The sequence below is a fragment of the Fundulus heteroclitus genome, chromosome 15 (assembly GCF_011125445.2).
Source record: "Fundulus heteroclitus isolate FHET01 chromosome 15, MU-UCD_Fhet_4.1, whole genome shotgun sequence".
NCBI lineage: Eukaryota > Metazoa > Chordata > Actinopteri > Cyprinodontiformes > Fundulidae > Fundulus > Fundulus heteroclitus.
In genome coordinates this window covers 27,816,295-27,836,072 of record NC_046375.1, presented here as the reverse complement: position 1 = coordinate 27,836,072, position 19,778 = coordinate 27,816,295, and the positions used below count along the sequence as shown (strand labels likewise).

The 19,778-nt window shown below is 40.1% G+C and overlaps 1 protein-coding gene across 1 annotated transcript in view; it reads right to left on the bottom strand.

Annotated features, from left to right (window-relative positions):
* Positions 1 to 1,344: 1,344 nt before the first annotated feature.
* slc16a10 (solute carrier family 16 member 10) overlaps positions 1,345 to 19,778 on the bottom strand; it is a 42,411-nt gene continuing 23,977 nt past the window's right edge. The window contains exons 2-6 of the mRNA XM_012878254.3: positions 17,554 to 17,698; positions 15,687 to 16,110; positions 8,313 to 8,456; positions 5,797 to 6,025; positions 1,345 to 4,440 (exon numbers count right to left, since the gene is read on the bottom strand). Of these exons, the coding sequence (XP_012733708.2) occupies positions 4,211 to 4,440; positions 5,797 to 6,025; positions 8,313 to 8,456; positions 15,687 to 16,110; positions 17,554 to 17,698 (1,172 nt within the window). The 3' untranslated portion in view covers positions 1,345 to 4,210. The remainder of the gene's footprint in view (positions 4,441 to 5,796; positions 6,026 to 8,312; positions 8,457 to 15,686; positions 16,111 to 17,553; positions 17,699 to 19,778) is intronic.

Below are 19,778 nucleotides of genomic sequence, written 5' to 3'. Positions count from 1 at the left end.
AAACAATCACAGATCAACTTTTTAAATGTTTGAGGTTTTTCCAGTACGATGTAAAAAGGATGGCTTTTTGGGAGGGTTACCAAGAAGAGAAAGTAGAGATGTTTATTTATAATTCACAGCACCATGTCTGGCCAGCTCTAAACATGTCATAAACATCTCATACCAGTGGTGAAGCTCGTTAGTAGAGGGGTGATGATCTGGGCTTGTTCAGAATCTGGGTGCTCTGCAGCCAATCTATCTTATTATAAGAATTATAAGAAATTGTTATTCATAGCATCTTGAAGTTTTGTTGCTGGTGTTTTGTGCTAAAAGGGGAGGTTGGGTGGCTTACAGCTGTCACGGCCTTCCATGTTCCAAAAAAACAAAATTCCAACATAGGCCGTGGGTAGTAACAGGTGGTTTAATTTGCACGCACTTCCGACTTCATTGATTTTGTAAAAATATGTGATTTATTTCTTGAAAAAAATATAGACAAAATAATGACTAAAAATGTCTTGCAACTTGTTGAAAACGAAAAATAATCTCAATTTGCTGTTTGAAGCTCTAAAAGTAGTCAAAAGATCATTTACAAAACCTCCCGTCCACACCAGACATTTACCAAACAATAGCTCTGCACCAAGCACCCGGTGTGTTCTTAATTACTCAAATCAATGGGAGGGTCTAACAATTAACAACGTAATCTAAACATTTTCAAATATAAAAATTAATTACAAATTTTGGTTCTAAACTAACCTAAATATATTCCAACTACCCAAAGAAGAAAACTAAATTGGTAGAAATTACAATCCACAACATGTATCATAAATGGCCACAACAACAGCATTATATAAAAGATAAGAATGCATACCTTCATATCTAATCAACAAATAGTTAACATAAAAGTGTTTGTAAAGTAGACATGTGAGACATTTTTCCATATGTATTATACATGGGGTACGTATGTGGTAAGATGTGAAACACTTGAGGAAAAGCTCAAGAAAACCTACATGTGAAACAGCTCCCCATGAGTGTTTTACATAGTGAAATTATGTCAAACAAAATGTTTTTTTTTTCTAATTGGTCTGATGTAATATTGTAATCTTAAATGTTGTGTTTTTATTATCTGTAAGATGGAACAATCATCATAATTAACAGAAATAGAGACTTGGAAATACCAGTCTGTGTGTAATTAATCTGTATACTGTGTTTCACTTAGTGGACTGAGTTATTGAACTAAATCCACACTTCAACAGTATTCCGATTAATGGAATATGACGGTATCTGATTAAATACCGTCATGAAAGGAGAGGCAAGTCATTTCATATTGTACAAAGTGACACGGACCCAAATAAAGCGAAACGTCAATGTAATCCTGAAAACCCTTTTTACTCTCTTGAAAATACAGAAATGTGACTGTTTACATAAATCAAATACTTTGTAGTTTAACACATTTTAAAACCAAGCCAAACCCAAGTAGATCACTGTCGGTTTGGGGGACTCATGTCGGGCTACATCTAGAATTTTTTGTCACACAACATTAAAATAACAGAATTTAAGACAAAAATATATAAAACTAAGACAAAGTGGCAAAAAAAAATAGCCAATTACGTTTCTATGCAAAGATATTCTGCATAGGGCCGGTGGTCGGATTGGCTGCCAAAAGATTCTGGATTAGTAAACAATAAAATGCTTAAAGCTTCAGGGCTGAGAAGAGCCCAACAAGAGATATACTTGGTAAGAGATAGAAAACACTCACAAAGACAGACTTCTTTATAGCAACATGTCTCTTTGACTGACACAGATTGCATAATGAGGCCTCTCTGTAAAACCAGCAACACAGGAATAAACAGCATCATAAAAGTTCTAAATGTTTGTATAGTGACAAGAAATCAAAGTATTTAAGGCTTTAAAAGTGCCATTCGTAAGCGTTGAGATAATGGTACAATAAGCTAGCTGTATGCTAAAGAGTCAGTTATATTTAAAATATCTATTTAGAGGGAGACGGATAGTAAACAATAAAATTCTCTCCTTGCATTGAAATAAAGGCATCTCTGGTTCTGTGCAGAAAGTGCTTGGTAGCGGCACAGCTACTTCAGCCATACTTCTTGCTCTGTGGCCTGTCGCTGCTGTAGGACGGCGATGTCGCTGCGTTTTGCATAAAGGTAGTCAGGAAACGGTCTTATCGCTGGTGGCGCCAGCAGAGCGACGAGTGGCATGTTCAGGTGGTTCCACTGCCAGCAGGTAGGCCTCACAGAGAGGTAACAGCAGACAAACAGGACAAATACACTCGTTTCATCACACTTTGGTCTTCAGCGAATAAAATAAAGGCTGGAGGTGAATGCTGGTTGATTATGGCATTACATTCCTACAAAAACAAAACAAAAAACAATAAATACAAGACATATTTTTCCTCATATGTTATTGGACCAGGCTCAAAGTTATTGGTTAACAGGGCTTAAATCTCCTGATGGTCATATAGTTAATCATTAAGTCACACATCCATTCAAAAGGGGGAGACTCGGAAATGATAAGATACTAAGAGTGAATGAGTAATAGCATTTCTACCAACTCATCACATTTAGACTTTTATGGGATGTAAAATGATTTGATCTTCCTAAAAGGTCTTCCAGCCAAGCAGGTAACCTGGGGTTGTTTTGACAGCAGCTTTATGACCTGGACTTTGCTGCTATTTATTCTAATATTTGCATTTTGTTTTGTTTTTGTGTGACAGACCAACACAAGGTAGTGTATAATTGTGAAATGGAGAGAAAATGATAAGGGGCTTTTAACATTTTACAAGAGATAAAAATGTGGAAAATGCAGTTCTCATCTAGTCTCATTTGCAATTCGCCACAAGCCATGTAGCGGTCACAGCGGACATGTGGAGGAAATGGCTCCGCTCAGATGAGACCAAAATGAAACTTCTGCCCTAAAAAGCTACATATGGTGGAACGCTAGCAGTGCACCTCACCCTGAATGCACCATCCTCTCTGTGAAAGGTGGTGGTGGCAGCATAATGATGTGGGGATGCCTTTGTTTTGGTCTTCAGCATAAAATTCCAAGTAAATTCATTGAAGGTTGCAATGCAACGACACCGGGAAAAGTTCAAAGGGTATGAATATTTTAGCAAGGAACTGTGTGAGTTTAAAAACTTGGCCTAAACCAAAAAAAGAACAGCTATAAAAAAATGGCACATATGGTCATGTAGAGGCGTAGGTAATACTTTCATCCTGAATTGATATTCACTTCGTAATAGTGAAACAAGCTGCAGCACTGTTAATGGAATAGTTCATCATTTTACAAAACAAGAAATTTCTCATTTTTCACATATAACACTGAAAATTCCTGAGCTTCGCTGCCAATTCACTTCTGGTTATGTAGGGTTTGGACAGGGCAAAGCAAGCAGCTTCCTACTGTTTCCTGCTTTGTTATATATACAAAAATATTACTTCATTTAAAAACTTGTAAAAGCAAATTAAAAGGGATGGTGTATGATGCTCGCCTGTGCTATTTTAGTTAGTACTGTGTTTCAGCCGTGCTCATAGACGTCCAACATAACCTGTGTATGTTGGCCGAAGCAGCAACAGAACCAGGAAAACGATGGAAATTCATCAGCTGCTTACCTTCAAGTGTCTGAGCGAGAACACAAGTTAAGATAAAACTTCAAGATCTTTCACGTGTCTAGTTAGCGTGTATCGCTTTCAGATATTAATGAGCCCTGGGTGTGCAGTTCTCGCACGCTTTAAGACAAAGAAACATAGGTGGACTAGTTAGGAAGGAATCTTTTAAGCCGATTCAATCGTCCTGACATAAAACGAAGCTGAACGCAAGTTAAACTCTTTACCCTTTGGTTAATCCTGTAAATGCTGGTTTTATGCCATACGTCTACAGCTACAAAAACATGGTAGTGTCAAGAAGTGCCTTTCCCGCTGAAGCTGCAAGGCAAGACTTCGGTCATTTGTTAAAGACACTGAGGACTGAATGAGCAGCTCTATGGTGAGGTCCAACGTCAGGATACAGGTCAGGATCACATTTATCTTAGCTTTAGTTCAAACACTTTGACTCTGATATGTTTCATTCCATTTGGTTTTTCATCATACTGAAGGAAGTAGTTACAATTTTGGCTAAAAACACAAAAAAAACAGCACTTTAACACCGCCGGTCAGCACTGACCCCAGACTGACCCAATGATTGTCTCTTTCAGTTTGTTTGGGGGGACGCAGAGAGACCCTTAGAGGACAGAATCTCCTATTTTGTTCTTTGCATCTTCCTGAGCCTTCTCGTGCTCTAGCATCTTCTGGCTGACGTCTTGCTCCTTGCTCAGGCTCTCCTGCTTTTGCTTCCTCTTGTTCCTGGCCTCCACCCAGGGTATAAGACACAGCAGGATCCCCCCAATGATCGGAGGGATGCCCGCCAGGTAGAAGGCCATGTCGTAGCTCCCCAGTTTGTCCCTCAGGAACCCTGCAAAAGGACACCGGAGGGTCAAAATATATACACAGATAATGCGTAGCACATTTAGCCTGGTATGGAAAAATACTAATTGAAAGAAAGGAAATGTGATTTAAAAAAAACATTTACCAAAAATAGAGATTCAAAGTCTGTTAAACCTGCTAATGCGATGATCACCAATAAACTTCAGCATCTGAATATTTCGCAATATATAAATCACCACAGCTTAATGTTGCTGTCATCCAACAACTTTAAGACATGCTATTAGTTTGTAATAAAAACAAATATCCCACTTTAAATGGAGAACTTGAAGGAAAGTTCATATTCTTTTTAAATAGTGTTATACTGGGAGGTTACTAGCATTAAACACCTTGCCAGCAATCGCTAACTCTCTGTGTAACATGGTTTTGTTTAAATGTAGTTTTAAATGTTTTCCTGGACACTAACAGCTAGTCAAAGTGATTTCAAGTCTAAATCAGATTTCTACCATCTTGAAATAACTGATCTTAATCTTGTCAGCTTATGGAAACATTATAAAGCATTACTGAGCTCTTTGTATTCATAAAGTAACCAGCTATTAGGAGCAGAACATGAAAAAGGTAATATTCTGCACAACAAGCATAACCTTGCCTACAAGATGAATTCTCGCCGTATTTGTGCGTTCACAAACACACGAGAATCCATGTTGTACCGCTGCGGCTTCAACCATTTGTGTCCAAAAACGGTTCGGGCCAATCACGTTGCAGTATTGAGGTTTAATGCAGGACATACTAACTGTGACGAAAGCAATAGCTGCCAAACCCACAGCTGAACTAAAATAAACATGGCAGCGCAGGGAGACGCACGTGTAGCTGCTGCTATCACGTCTGTTTTGTCAGAATCCAAGGAGCGCCTTGACCAGCTTGACTTGTGGTCTCTCATCGCGTCTGCTGCTTACAACAATTTCATTTTTTGATCTGGCACATTTAAATGAGACAAAATCAGAACCTACATTTAAACGTACAAGCTTTCAAAATTAGAACAACTGAGGTAAAGACACTAGATGGAGCAACAAGCCTAAAAGTAAACGTGTGAAAAGGATCGCTGCTCTCTATAAGCAGCCTGGTAACCGAGCTGGATTAGATTGCTGCACAAATTCTCTCTGGCTGACCGCGAGAAGCAATCTATTTACAGAGGAGGGACGGGCGTCTAAACATACCGCCAAAGATGTTCAAAGTACATGCCCATCAGCAGGAAGACTTTTACTTTAAAGAAAACCCAAAAATGTTTAGCGTAAAGCATTCTATTCCTGCTTTAAACACAAAGTTTGTCTAATATCAAACAGCCAACAGAGCATGATCACAGCTTCTCTCGTCGTTTCTGTTTTACCTGCAATCGGGGGACCTGCAACCATTGGAACGGACATCAGACCGAGCAGAAAGCCGATAGCCTGCGAGACATCTTTGGCTCCGACCAGCTCAAAGGCGATGGGGGCCATGATGCAGATGAAGCAGCCGTCAAACAGCCCCATCAGCAGGCACACGGCAATCAGCCCTCCGAAGATATGGCACAGGGGGATCATCATGGACATGACGCCGATGACGAGGAATGAAATGACCTGCAACACGAGAAATTATTCAGGTTTTCTATGTAGAATGTTTATGCAGATTTACACGTCACAAGAGTTTGATGTTACATGAAGCTTGATGGCTTCAATTTATGCTTATAAACATACTTGTTTTTTACTAAGGCTTAGTGGTGAAAGCGCTGCGAAGGGTCTTTAAGTGGCTTTTTGGGGGCATAAACATACATCAGAACTCACCCAACTTTGTCTCCCACGTGAAATTTAGGATTTCAATGGAATTGACAATGGGCTTGGCCAAACGGCTCTACAGCGACCCCTAACAGTAAATAGGGGATGTCCAATCCAGTAATAAATATCAATGATTTTGAAGGTTCTACATCATGCTTTTTAAGCCTTCTAAAGTCAGTAATTATGATATGATGAATGGTTGCCTTTGTCCCTACGGAGTGTTTATTTGTTATGAAATAATTGTTTTCTGGTGCTATTTGTCCAACCTGGAAGAAATACACTTGCGTTCATATGGCATCACCCTAGAGCAGCTGCAGCACGGTATCAGAAAAGAGCAGTTTCTGTGCAGATTAGGTGCTAAAAGAGCCACCTGGTCTCAACTTTGAACAGAAATGATTGCGCTCTGCCTGACATCACTCTCGCTGGTGTTGTTTACAGGTCAAGGTAGGTACTAGGTGGCGGGTAATCATTGCTCCACGTAGGCCAGTGATGGACCACTCGTTTCCCAGGACAGGGAGGAGCTGCTTCCCAGAGTTCACAAGGATTACTCAGGCATCCGTGAATCAAGCAAATTACCACTTTGGGCAGGATTTTGAAGAAGGAATAGCATTATGACATAGTTAAGAGTTAAAAGTTGATTTGGCATGATAGATCCTTTACCACGTTGAACTTTAACAAACACCTTCTAGGGAGTTTGAGCTATCAGCTTCAAATTTGTCCAGTATGTCCTTCAGTCACGGGGAATTAAAAGTTATAAAAGTTGTGTGTTTTTGAAAATGTCTAGGGGGCGTGGCCAAGAAATTAACTTTCTGTACTTGCATTCGAAACATTTGAAATGTTGTAACTCTCACATATAAAGGCTGAATTAAACCAAACTTGGTATGATTGATCCCTCTCAGGTGACCAACGATCCTATGTGGTCAAATGGTGACTTCATCAAAGCCATGTCCTCTGACCACAGGAAGTCACTTTTTTCGCTTGGAAGATTCCTTCTCGGATCCCCTTGACCTTATCAACTTGAAACTGTCTCAGGACAGTTCAAACACAGAGACTTTTCGAGAGAGGGTGTGGTCATGCCGATTACAGCCAAGTCTGCCGTCATGCTGTGACCATACTTTTGGCCCTAATTTTCCCATTTCTTATGATTTTCATCTCATTCAATGTGATCAATCTTGGTCCAGGCCAGAGAAATATGCAGTGAAATGTGCAGGAGTGGCATAATTCCTTCACAGCGCCCCCTAGACACGCTACATGTTTTGGCCTAGGATTAAAATACACATATTTTTTAATCTGTACACATATGCAGCTAATCAGGACCAACAAACATTTCTTGGAGCGATGGTTCAAATCCCACAACAAGTCACATAAGAAGTGGATTACGGCGGAATTTGGATCAACGGCGCTCCTAGAATATTTCAAACATCTCCTTGATACATCATCAGATCCACAACAAATTTGGTGGGCTTCATGGTGGATGTCTGTTCAAGACGTTGGTGTAATCAGTTCATGAAATCACTTTAGCCCCGCCCACTCAGAACCATGTGAAAGCTTTCTTTGCTGATTAATGCTTTTTTACCGTCTGTAGAAGTCACACTTTCAGGTGATATTTCAGGTGATATTTTCAAAACACAACAGGAAGTCTTCATTAACCCTTCGCCACCAAACAAGAAGTGACCACGGCCGCTATCAAGAATGTCATATTATGGCCAAATTTTCAACACTTCTCACCGGAGTGGAACCAAGTCTGGCCGAAGGTAATGTTGAGGTTTGCTTATTGTACCATCTAGAAGTGACCTGTGGAATGAAACAGTGGTTCGACAGAGGTGTGTAGGCGCCAAAGCTGATCTCCCACTGTCGCCACACAAGCCGAGCGCCGCTGAGCTACGAGGGCTGTCCTATGCTACTTGCAGCTTTGATTTCTTTTTGGACTTCTTATCTTCCTTTAGAATCTTCAAATTTAATAAAAGTCTCTTCATTACCCATCCCTGAATATATCTAAGCTGCTTTAATATTGTAGGATCTATGATCAATAAAACGACGTATGGAATGTCTTCCGCGGTCAGACCTTCTCTCTGCAGTAACGCAGTCTCACCTGAAGGAATACTTTGTTGGCTCCCTTGACGAAATCCGCCACACTGCCGAAGATAAATCGGCCCAAGCAGGATGTGATGCCGATGCACAAGAGCAGGATTTCCTTGTTTGCCTCTGGTCCAAAACGCTCTTGCACATGGTTCATCTGCAAATGACAAGCAAAGCAGATGCTTTATTGGTATTTAATGTGATAGTACAGAGTCACAAATCTTCAAAGACTAATAAAAAAATTAAATAAGCATTAAATCAATGCAGAAATAAAACCTTTTAAGGGTCCAATATAAAAACCAAGGGCTTCTATTTGAGTAGCACTAAGGAGTAAATTAGCTTTGCAGTGGTTTTAAGGTTCACACTGCAGGTGAAATGTCACTTTGCCTGTAAAGGACAAATCTATTTTAGCTTTTATAATGCCTGGCAAAAAGCTGTTCAGTCAGCTATTAAGACGAGTTATTCTTTTATTCTTATTATTTCTTTCAGTTCATTTAATTTATATAGTTCCATTTCACGGCAAATGTCATCTCAAGACACTTTACAAGATAAACAGATCCAATACCTATGCAGAAATGTCCAATTAAATAGTTCTAGTACACGTTAATCATAAAGAGAACACATTTCAGAACCATGCAGTCCAAACATTTCTACATTTCAGAAGCATAGAAGACACTGTCATGGTTAAAAAGAAAAGTTGCATAAACCAAATCAGTGGTGGATGGAAGAAGTGGAAAATCCCACTTTTCCATAAGCTCAACATGCTAGGTGTTGTACCAGATCTGATTTGTTATATAGTCATGAGGATTTAACCTGCAGTATTTGAGTCTCAGCTTCGAGTAAAACAAGAATCTCCTGGATTTCTTGAAATGGCCAGTAACATTATGATTATTTCTGTTAGTGTGACTGTAATTCTGGCTTTGAAGGGTATTATTGCTGCAGCATGGGTTCTGGTGATAATAAAAAAGGAATCACGTTTCTCCAACTTCAACTCCTCCTCAATGGTTTCCTGTTAAATTCAGAATGAGCAAGATCATTGGAGCAGAAGAACTCATAGTTCTGTGTATACCCCACAGAGCAGTTTACCCTCAGACTGCAACTTTACGGGTTTGTTTCTAAAGTTTCTAAAACTAGAATGGAAGGTAGATTTTTTTGCTTATCATCGAGTGTTTTGAGAGGAGTTTTGTCAGGAAACAACACGATATAAATAAACTGAATTGAAAAAAATAGACATGATCACAAATGTGATTTATAAACATCTGCTAGTAGCAATGTGCCCACGTTTTCTTATCGCTCGTTTGGCTTGGCTCCTACGTGCTTGTCATTTGTAGGAAATTAGAAAAAAAAGGAGTGCGGATGTTTGCGGTGCAGAAAACGTACTGTAGTCATTTGCCTCCAACTATTTAAGACTCAGATACAGGAGGGGGACTGCTGTTTGGTGGGCGGCCTGCTATGTGTACCTCCAGGCATGCTACATCAATTCAACTCAAAGCGCCTATCTGTCTGCAGCCTCTACAACCGCCCTCATCAGTCTCCAGCCGTCTGCAGGTCTCAGATCTATCTGCTTCGACCTCTGGGGGACTTATTGTCTCCATCCATACAACAACAAGATGCTCTGTATTCAAGGCTTTCCTGTTCAGAGAGGGCTGCAGGCCTTACTGGGTACTAAATGGGTGTGAGTGTGTGTATGCATACTTTGCATGCATCAGGAGAGTAACTCATGATACATAAACTATTCTGAGGCTAAACCCCGGAGGGAAGAATCAAACAAAGAAAGCAGATGTGAATGAAATTCCAGCTTGATAGTTTCTGGGTTTTAACCTTTGCTGTTGTATTCTAAAAGGTCTCTCTGACTTCTAACAGGTTTTACTTTGGGTCTACATAATGGTTTGTTTCCCTCTGACATTAGGTACAGTATAATGCATATTTTGCGTTTGACTTGTGTTAGTACTTGTGTCTCTCAGTTTGTCTCAGTTTATCTGTATTTCTTCCACTTTCTAATTTGATTAAACCTCTTTTCTGACTTTGAATTTAAATCTTTTTCATACCACAAGCTTAGCTGCATGTTTTGAGATTTTATGTGAAAGGGCCACAAAAAGTATTAGACAGTGCCGCTCCTCCAGCTCCATGCTGCTCAAATGAATGTTTGGTAGTAGTGTCTCACAACAGTGAGTACGCCTCTCACCTTTTTCTAAATATCTTAATTTGTCTTTTCATTGCAGAGCCCTGAATATAGGATGTTTCGATACGAGGTAAAATGTACAATTAAGATAACTCAACACACTGCCAGTAATGTCTAAACCATGTCACTCGTTAGTGTTACAGAATCTTGGGTGTAAATGGGGAGCGGATGTGTTAAATATGCTGTGATCACTCTCACAATCTCTCTTATTGATTACTGGAAGTCTGGCTGAGTGTTGAGGTATTCTAGTGGCACAGCAAATTTATACATGCTGCACACTGACTACGCTGTATCCAAGGGTCACATCTTTAGCGTTGTCCCATGAAAAGACAGCAAAACACATCAGATGTAAGAGGTTTACTCAGTTTTGTTACTTTACATACCTGTGCAAGCAACTAGTCTCTGTGATGAACTGGAACAGAAGGTTTATCCTTCCTGTCACCACACTCACACTTAGTATGAGGAATTGCTTCAAAGATAACAAGTTGGTGAAATTGACTTTCCACTGCTGTTGCATGCTCACTTAGTAAGAGGGATTGCTGCAACGTCTGTATACTGATGCAATTAGCTGGGTTTCCTTAGACAAAAAAACATTTTACTAATTGGAATAATAAACTGAACTAGACAGCGTTATTTTATAACGAGGACTTAATTGGAACGTATGTAATCAACTTTTACTCCATCTGTAGGACTGGACTGAACTGAATCATTTTTAAATTTACTATATTTTCTACGGGGTCTTAAAATGACAGTTGTGAATTAGCACTATATAAATAAAACAGACGTAAATGACATGTACATCTATCCTGTTTATGCCTGTGATGTAGTCTGTGTTTCACGCTTTGGGCCCTTCTGTCATTGAGCTTGACACACCTGTTTTTACCCCCCACTGGCTGAAGAAAACTTCAGAAATATGCTTCACAGTAACAGCATTTGCATTTCTCGTTACATTTTACAAAAATTTAAAAAGGCCTTTTTTTGTTTATTTATATTACTTGAATCTCTCCATACAATTAAATGTTTGTCATGTCACTGCACATGCAAAATGCTATCTGCATCCCCACAGCATGATGGTGGCACCACCAAGCTGTGGGGATGAAGACCTGTTAGAGACGGCAGGAGACATGAGACTGGGCTGGTCCAGACATACTCCAGAGAGACCTGCAGCTGTAACTGGAGCGTTAAATAGTAGCAGTTCTACCAAGTACTGACACAGAGTGGCCACGGCCTGCACACTGTCTCACACCACACTTTTTAGATTGTTAGAGTTGAGTTTGGAACAACATGCATTTGTCTCCTTCCACTTAATATGTGTTGGTGGTTGTCTTATGACAAAATGTGAAAGGTTTAAGTGGTATGGATACTTTTGCAAGACACTGCACCTTTACATGAAGAAATTTAGTGCAAGTACACTCCCTAATCTAAAATGTAATAAAACAATTGAGCTAAAAAGCACTCGTGCTTATCGGGCTTTTTTCAAAGATTTGAATTTATGACTGCGGGGTGTTTGCTTTCTACAGTCTACGTGTCTTTCATCACGTTTCCATGAAGATAACCTCACATGATGCAACTGTTGACCTGACAGTTGGCCTTGTGGGCAAGAACACCACAATCCTGCCCCATAAACACAAACAGGCTGGGCTTCTACAAATCTACACCAAGCCTTTTGTCCACACTCCAACTCTTCTCCAGTTTCATGCTACTAACCTGCAAAGCAAACTCTCTCCATCTAGTTTGTTTGATGGTGGCACTGAGAGAAAAGACAAACGGCAAAGCCTCAGACTGAAGTGAAGAAATATAAACCCTAAGCTAGCCATGTATCTGTCAATAGGGTGGTGGCTTTGAACATCAGCTTGAATGGGGACCAGGTAGTCAAATGATGAATCTGCTAACTATAACAACTATGAGCCATGCACTAAACAGGTCTAGTCTTATGGAAGTGAAACAACAAGAAGGCCAATGTTGACAAAACAACTTTTTGGCATACATCAAAAACGCGGAACAGAAAACTAACACATGATTCAGAACACACATCCTGTCCGTGGTGGCTGCATCTTGCTGTGAGGATACCTCTGCTGAGCAGAGACGGGGTCAGAGTCGATAACATAATGGGTGGAGCTAAACACAAGGTAACCTGAAAGGGAAATCTGCCAGAAGCGGCAAAGTACGCATTCAGCGCGTCACAAACTATACAAGGGATCAGGGATGTAAATACTTTGACACCCACTGTATATTAGTAGACCTTGTGCCAGCTGATTGCAGTCTTTTTACACGCCCTCTTCTCTCATCACAGATACGTCTTGTTAGGCAGGAGCAACTTAAAGCCAGCTGACATTCCTGAACTGGAGGCTGTGGATTTGACTGCTTGAGTCATCCTACTCCAGAGAAACTGTTTATTCTAACTCACTGCTGCCACTTAAAAACAGCACCAGTCCAACTCCTTCCTGTTCAGTCCTCCATATTCTTTAAAGGCTGTTAAACATCCAGACATCTTCCTGCATTTCGTTGCAACATAACACAATAACCGTCCCCTGAGATATTAACAGAAATCTGTGAGTCACCCAAAAAACTGCTCTTAATCGCTGATCTAGCATAAAGGCGCATGCAAAGTCCCTTCTGGCCCAGTTTTTAGAAATTAACTAGCACACCTTTGGAGTCAACGTCAACAGAACAGACACACTCTGAAGGTCAGTGTCTTCTCTCCAATCCGCATTGTTATGGGTGGTTGTCCAAATAAGGACTTTACTCATAATACCAGATAGTACTCTCATTGCTGTAAATCTAACAATGGGCCATTAAACTGGTGGTTTTCCTTCCTCCTCTTCCCATAGTGTGGGTGACAAACAGCGGGCCTAATTTTATGTAGAGGGGATGGATGGCTGCTTAGGCTACAAGGCCAGCGTTGGTGCTGAGGCTGAAGCTTAGCCCCTGTGGTGTCCCAGTCTGAGTAGCTGACACTGGAGAAGTGTTAGGAAAACACAGCTGATCTCCTTGGAATAACAAAGTCTTGGTGTCCAAATAAACGGTCACCCCTGAAGCTCTCCAGAACACCCAGGCCCTTCTGCTTCTCTGCTCCCCTCAGAGCATGTTTACTTCAAAGTCAGCATGTTTCTTCTTCAGGCAGAGATAAAAAATAATCACTGCCGTTCACAGGACTGAGGTTAGCAAGAAACGTGCTTCTTTCCATTTAGAAAATAGTCTCACAGAAAACGTAAATGCTCTGAAAGGACTCCAGACCGCAGGGTTTCGTATAAACATGTAATGGGTTAATGGGTAACGTTTGTTTTCTGATTCAGGCTTATAAGACCAGAAGCAACATTTGCAAAAAAAACACTGCGGAGTCCATCATCACTAGGGTTGTGATTAGCCCGAGCATGCTGGGAAAAAGGAGGAAAAAGTACATTTGAGAGATAACTAAATCTGCAAAAACTGCTCCATCTTGTGAGCACAGGATCTTTATATATATATATATATATATATATATATATATATATATATATATATATATATATATATATATACCATGAGGTGAATTGCTTTAGTAATTTATGTTGTAAATGTTTGTGTTAATAGTGGGGCTGTTAAAATGATCACATTAACTATTTGTGTTCATTTTTATTACTTTGGTGAGATCAAATAAATTAATGCAGTGATTAATTTGAAAAACAGCCCCTCTGGATTGCTGTACACACTTCCGTTAAGCTCAGTCAAACTAGCGATGGAAAAAAAAAACTTTTGCTTATCATTTATCTGCAAAGCAGGCCGTAATGTCCAAAATTAAGACATTATACACACACCCCAGAAAGCAACGACCCATAGCCTGTCAGAGAAAGCGGCATCTGTCTCTCTCTTTCATCTGATCATCGAACTTCACTTTAGCCGTGTGTGAACTCCTTTGCATTGACTATGAGAAGATCTACCAAGCGGCACTTTGAGGAGGAATGTACGCAACACATCCAGGCTGTCGCACAAGAAAGGTTGTTAGAGAAAAATTAACAGCACCTGGGATAGACAGTGCTCAAAAACACGAGAGCATCTACACAATTTCCACATAACCATCTGCCTTCCCCTGCACACGCTTTACAGTGAGCAATCACTGTGTCACTGGGTGACAGTAGATTTGATGCAGCTTTAACCAAATGTCAAAGAATTGTTGGTCACATCTAGCGCAGCCCCTCTGCTGTTGTTTTTATCTCACAGCTTTTTAAATGTATATCAGAGTAAAGAAAACAATAAAAGCCACATTTGTTGAATTAATAACTTGACTGACGACTTAAATGATCTTTATTATTTTTATTATAAGCTGGCTTATAACGTGATTAATTGCAATGTGTTTTTTAGCAGTTGTGCGATAGCCATATTAGACTTTAATCATATATCAACTTTATCATAAGCGTCAGTTTCTTTGTTTCTGTCCGTGGCTACCATAGTTTTTGCCCTAAAACGACGATGAAATTGTTTGCTGATCTGCGTGCGCATGGTTTTATAAATCTTTTCTTTTTTTTTCTTTTTTTTTATTGTTGCCGTTTGCCATTTTTGGTATTTGGGCGTACACAACCTTTTAGTATAGATCCTATGCTGTGTTTTATAAATGAGACTGCTGGTCAATGCTACTGGTGGAGACCATGTAAACGGAGAACTTTTGGCCCACTTTTCTTTGCAGAATTGTCTTCATCCAACCACATTGGAGGGTTTTGAGCATGAATGGCCGGTTTAAAGGCGTGCCACAGGATCTCAACTGGATTTAAGTCCAACTTTGACAAGCCCGCTAGAAAATCTTAACTTAGGTTTAGTTTCAAGCCATTCTGATGTAGAGTTGCTTAATAAATGAAATTATCATTTGAAAATATCCTGTGTTTTTTTTTTTTACTTCAAATATATTTGTCTGATATTAAAATTAGTTTGATCTGGAATAGTTACCTGTGATAAAAAAGCAAAAGCAGAATAAAGCTTTAAGGTGTAAAACACTTTTACACTGCACAATACTTGTTAATACTGCAGTGAGAACCAGAAACCCTTTGTACTATTAAGACTGTGGTTTCACTTTTTTTCTCATGTTTACATGAAAATGACTCAAGCTGCTGTTCCACTGCTAACTTATCAACACAAAACACCCACTTATGGACACTGGCTTCTGCAATAAGGTTTCTTTTCCAGCCTGGACATCAAATTGATGAGGTCAGGTCAGTAAAAAGCACAACTCACCAGATGAACGTAGGGTACATAGTACCCATAAAGAGCAGCAGGTATGCCAAAGGCCCAAATCCGGTATCCCACAGACTTCCAGATGTTCTTGTTGAAGATCCGGCTTAGTTGGAATCCTCCTGTTTGGGAATTAACGGGACTGGCTGGCAGCAGAGGCTTGTAGGTGAAGCCGGCTAGTATCAGCACAACCATGAGGATGCAGAGAACACGCAGAGTGTTTTGCAGGCCCACACTTTCCAGCAGGCCCGACAGAACGAAGGGCAGGGAGACGGTGAAGATGCCACTGCCGGCCGTCACGATGCCGTTCACCAGGCCCAGGCGCTTCTTAAAGTAGTGGCCCAGGATGACCAGGCTGGGCTGGTAGGCAAAGGAGCAGCCACAGGCGAACACAATGCCATATGTGAAATACATCACACCAAGGGTCCTGCAGGGTAAGAAAAACAAAACATGGCTCCAATGAGAGCTTTGTGATACAATAAAGACTCTGTTTCCTATCCTGTCATGGTTTAACAAAAAAAGACGTTTTGAGGGAAATTAGGCATATGGGGTGGAACATCAGGTCGTGTCATGTCTAAGTATGTTTGTCGCTCTTTATGTATCCCTGTTTTGCATACTGCATGTGTATTGGTCTGAAGAAAATAGTTCTGCTATTTTACTGGCATTTTACTTTTGCCCAGACTGTCTTTGAGTGCCGAAACTGCTCCAGTGCTCTTCATCAGCAAAGACTGAACATCTGCACAGCATACAATAATAGGACTGAATAATGTTTTTATTGATTCACAGCGTGGGTTTTCAGTATGTCCAACAAACATGTCAGCCTGAGCTCAGTTCACCTATACTATAGAGCTGCATGTACAGTAAGGTAATCTAGGAGCTATATTAACCTTAGGCAGTGTGTCTTCCTATGTCCCTGAAAAGCAAAGACGTTATGGGGTATAGAGACATTAGCTTTCTTATTATTCTACTTTTAATGAATATCCACCAAATAAAAACAGTAATAGGCCTACTATAAAACAGGATCAAACTAAGCTTTTCTTAAATTGCATGTGTATTTTCCTAATGATTTTTAATGAAAACAGAAAAGTTCCGTTGCGTTTCTACTGCCACAACGGCATGTATTTTCTCTGAAAACGGCATGACTTGAAAACAGGTTCAAAAGCAATGCTTTGAAAACATCCCTATGTCCGTTATGGGATAACAATCTCGTTTTCAATGAATGCTTGCCATGTGCACGGGGCTTTACACTACAAGGGCTGAGTTCATCTAAAGGTTTATTTAGCAAGGCACATTATGTTTAACAGTGATAATAAAAAAAGATTAATTTTTCTCTAATAAGGTGTCAGAAGATATCAAAAACTGAACTTTAATCATCCAGATTGGGGTAAAAAGATCTGTTCTGGCTTTTGAAAATAACTTGGCAGCAGTGCAGTTATTGGCACTGTGCACTGTCCTCTGCAGAAGTTGGCTGCTAGCCTACCCAGGGGCTTGTGTAAGTCCCTTCGAAAAGTCACCTGATAAGCAGTAATTCAGCAGTTTTATTACTTATTCAGCACACCTAAAATTGATAACACAGCTGTTTTGTTGCCTCACCTGCAGCTGAGCATCAGCTCCTAGGAAATGATTTACTTTACTATTTTACTGAACATTTGCACATATTACCATGTTACAAACACTACCTTCCATGTATTTTACTGGAACCAACACAAAACACTGTAGAGTTGTCCAGTAGAATGAAAAGGATAGAGTTTTGCAGTCTGAAAAGTGTGGCAAGCATTTGTAATCAGCCCTGCATATCACTAAATAAAACCCACATGGACCGGATCGCTTCAATGTATCAATGCAATGGTAGACTTCATGGCTTCCTTACTTGACAAAGGAGCTGGCCATAAGACCGACGAGGCCGACAGCAGCGCCGCCCACAGCCGTAATTCTGCAGCCGAAGAGGTCAGTGCAGATGCTGACGATGGGGGAGCAGAAGAAGATCATCCCCATGGAGAGGGACCCCACCCATGCTGAAAGAGACACACACATATAGCACACATTTGAATAAATAACCCTTTTTTTTTAAACGGTCTACAACAAAAACAACATGGTGAAATAACTGCGTAGCTCTTGCTTTTGTATCTAAACACACATTTACTAACAGAGAAAGTACTCCTATATCTCATCCTTAAATTTTAACCCACAAAGAACTCTTCACGTTTGTTTCTATTTTTTTAAATATGTTTTTAATTTTCAACAAAACAACATTCCCTATTTTATAACATGTTAAAATAAAATACTATAATATCTGGATTTTAAAAACAACCTGAAGTGAGTTGCAGGAGTGGTCAACACGCCCTTCCTTTTAGAAAGGCAAGTCTCACAAAAGACAGTTACACAATGGAAAATAAAACATCCTCCTTATGGCTGCCATGGTCATGCACAAGGATAAGGACACGACTGTTCAATTGCTTGTTAACACAAATAGCAAATCAACCAATCACATGGCAGTAACTCAACACATTCAGACCTCTAGATGTGATGCTGAGGATCAAAGAGAGCACCAGAAAGGGGGACGAGGAGGTGAATTAGATTGTTGGTGTTGTGCCAGACAGGCTGGTCCGAGCACTTCAGAAACTGCTGATCTTCTTAGGTTTTCACCAAGAGACATCTCTATGGTTGAGAGAAAATGGTCAGTGAGCTGCAGCTGTGTGGATGATAATGTACTGCTGGTGTCAGGAGGGTATGTGGAGACTGGATGGGATGATACAAGGCAAGAGTAGGCCAAGGTACGTTAAATACCATCGCTGAATGGACAAAACCACAAACACAGATCAGCATCAGAAGACCACACCGGGTGCCATCCAGCCAGCTTTGGTGTAAACAACATAGAATGATAGATCACAGCTCAGTTCAGGCCTGTGGTGGTGTAATGGTGTGGGGGGCATTATCTTCCCCCACCTTGGCCCACTTATTACCATCTGAGCATTATTTTTACCACCACAGCCTAGCTGAGTGTGGGTGCTGACCATCTCCATCCCTTAATGACCACAGTTTACACACCTCAGAGCGTGATCTCAGAGACCAAACAGTCCACATCCTCACTTCTCAATCGTTCAGCCTCTTTTGATGCTCCATGATGAGTCGCGTTGTCAACAAATACATTTTAACGAATATTCTGCAAGAGCTTTGTTGTTGCAGTGGTGGTTTTTGCACAAATCTTTCTGTTTTTTATGTCATTATTTTTTTTAAATTGCATGTGTTACATAAAAAATATGTCAAAAATTGCATTTGAAATCAAACATGGAGCTTTTCCTTGTCATTATGATACAGTTGTATTTGACACATAAATCCGGTAAAACAAAAAGTAATAATTTGTATTTATCAAATAATGCTTTATTTTAATTGAACTCATTCTTGATTGCATTTTTGGTAAGTGGAAATAATTCTGAGCTCTTAATTCTGGTTTGTTTTCTTGATCTCCAAGGCAAATACAAGAAACACAACAACTCCCAAACCATAGATAAAAACAACTTTGTTTTGTTTTCTTTTGATTTAGCTCCATGGAAACTAGAAACTTGCACCTTTTAAACTGTAACTGACATTCTGGTAGTTTTAGCAGAACTGCAACTGTCTCCATCTCAGGAAACATCTGCAGTATTGCTGTGTGCTTGGTCAGCAGGACCATGTGAGTGTAAGGTTAAATACCAGTCAGACTGCAGCAGATTCTTCTAAAAAGCACAGAGCTACAGCACTGCAGAAGGGTAAACTCTAAACAGCATCAAATATTACCAGTAAAAGGGATTTAAAGAGTTTTAAAAAGAACCCTCCCTGAGTTTCTGTAAAATTCATAACTGCAAACATTTTCAAAGAAAATGGGGAAGTCAGGAGTGACACATTTTGACAGAAATAACTTTCTCAGCCTGTTTCCACTGCTTCAGCCCTTATAATACAGCATACAGCAGACAGGGGAGCAGATCTCGACTCGGTCAAATGAAACCTGTGAGAATAAGAAAAGCAGCTGGAGGCTGGAGGGGTTTCTTGTCTGCTTCGTATATCAGTAACTAGAGACCACTGAGAGAAACTCAGCTTTCTGGGCTGTTGTTGCCT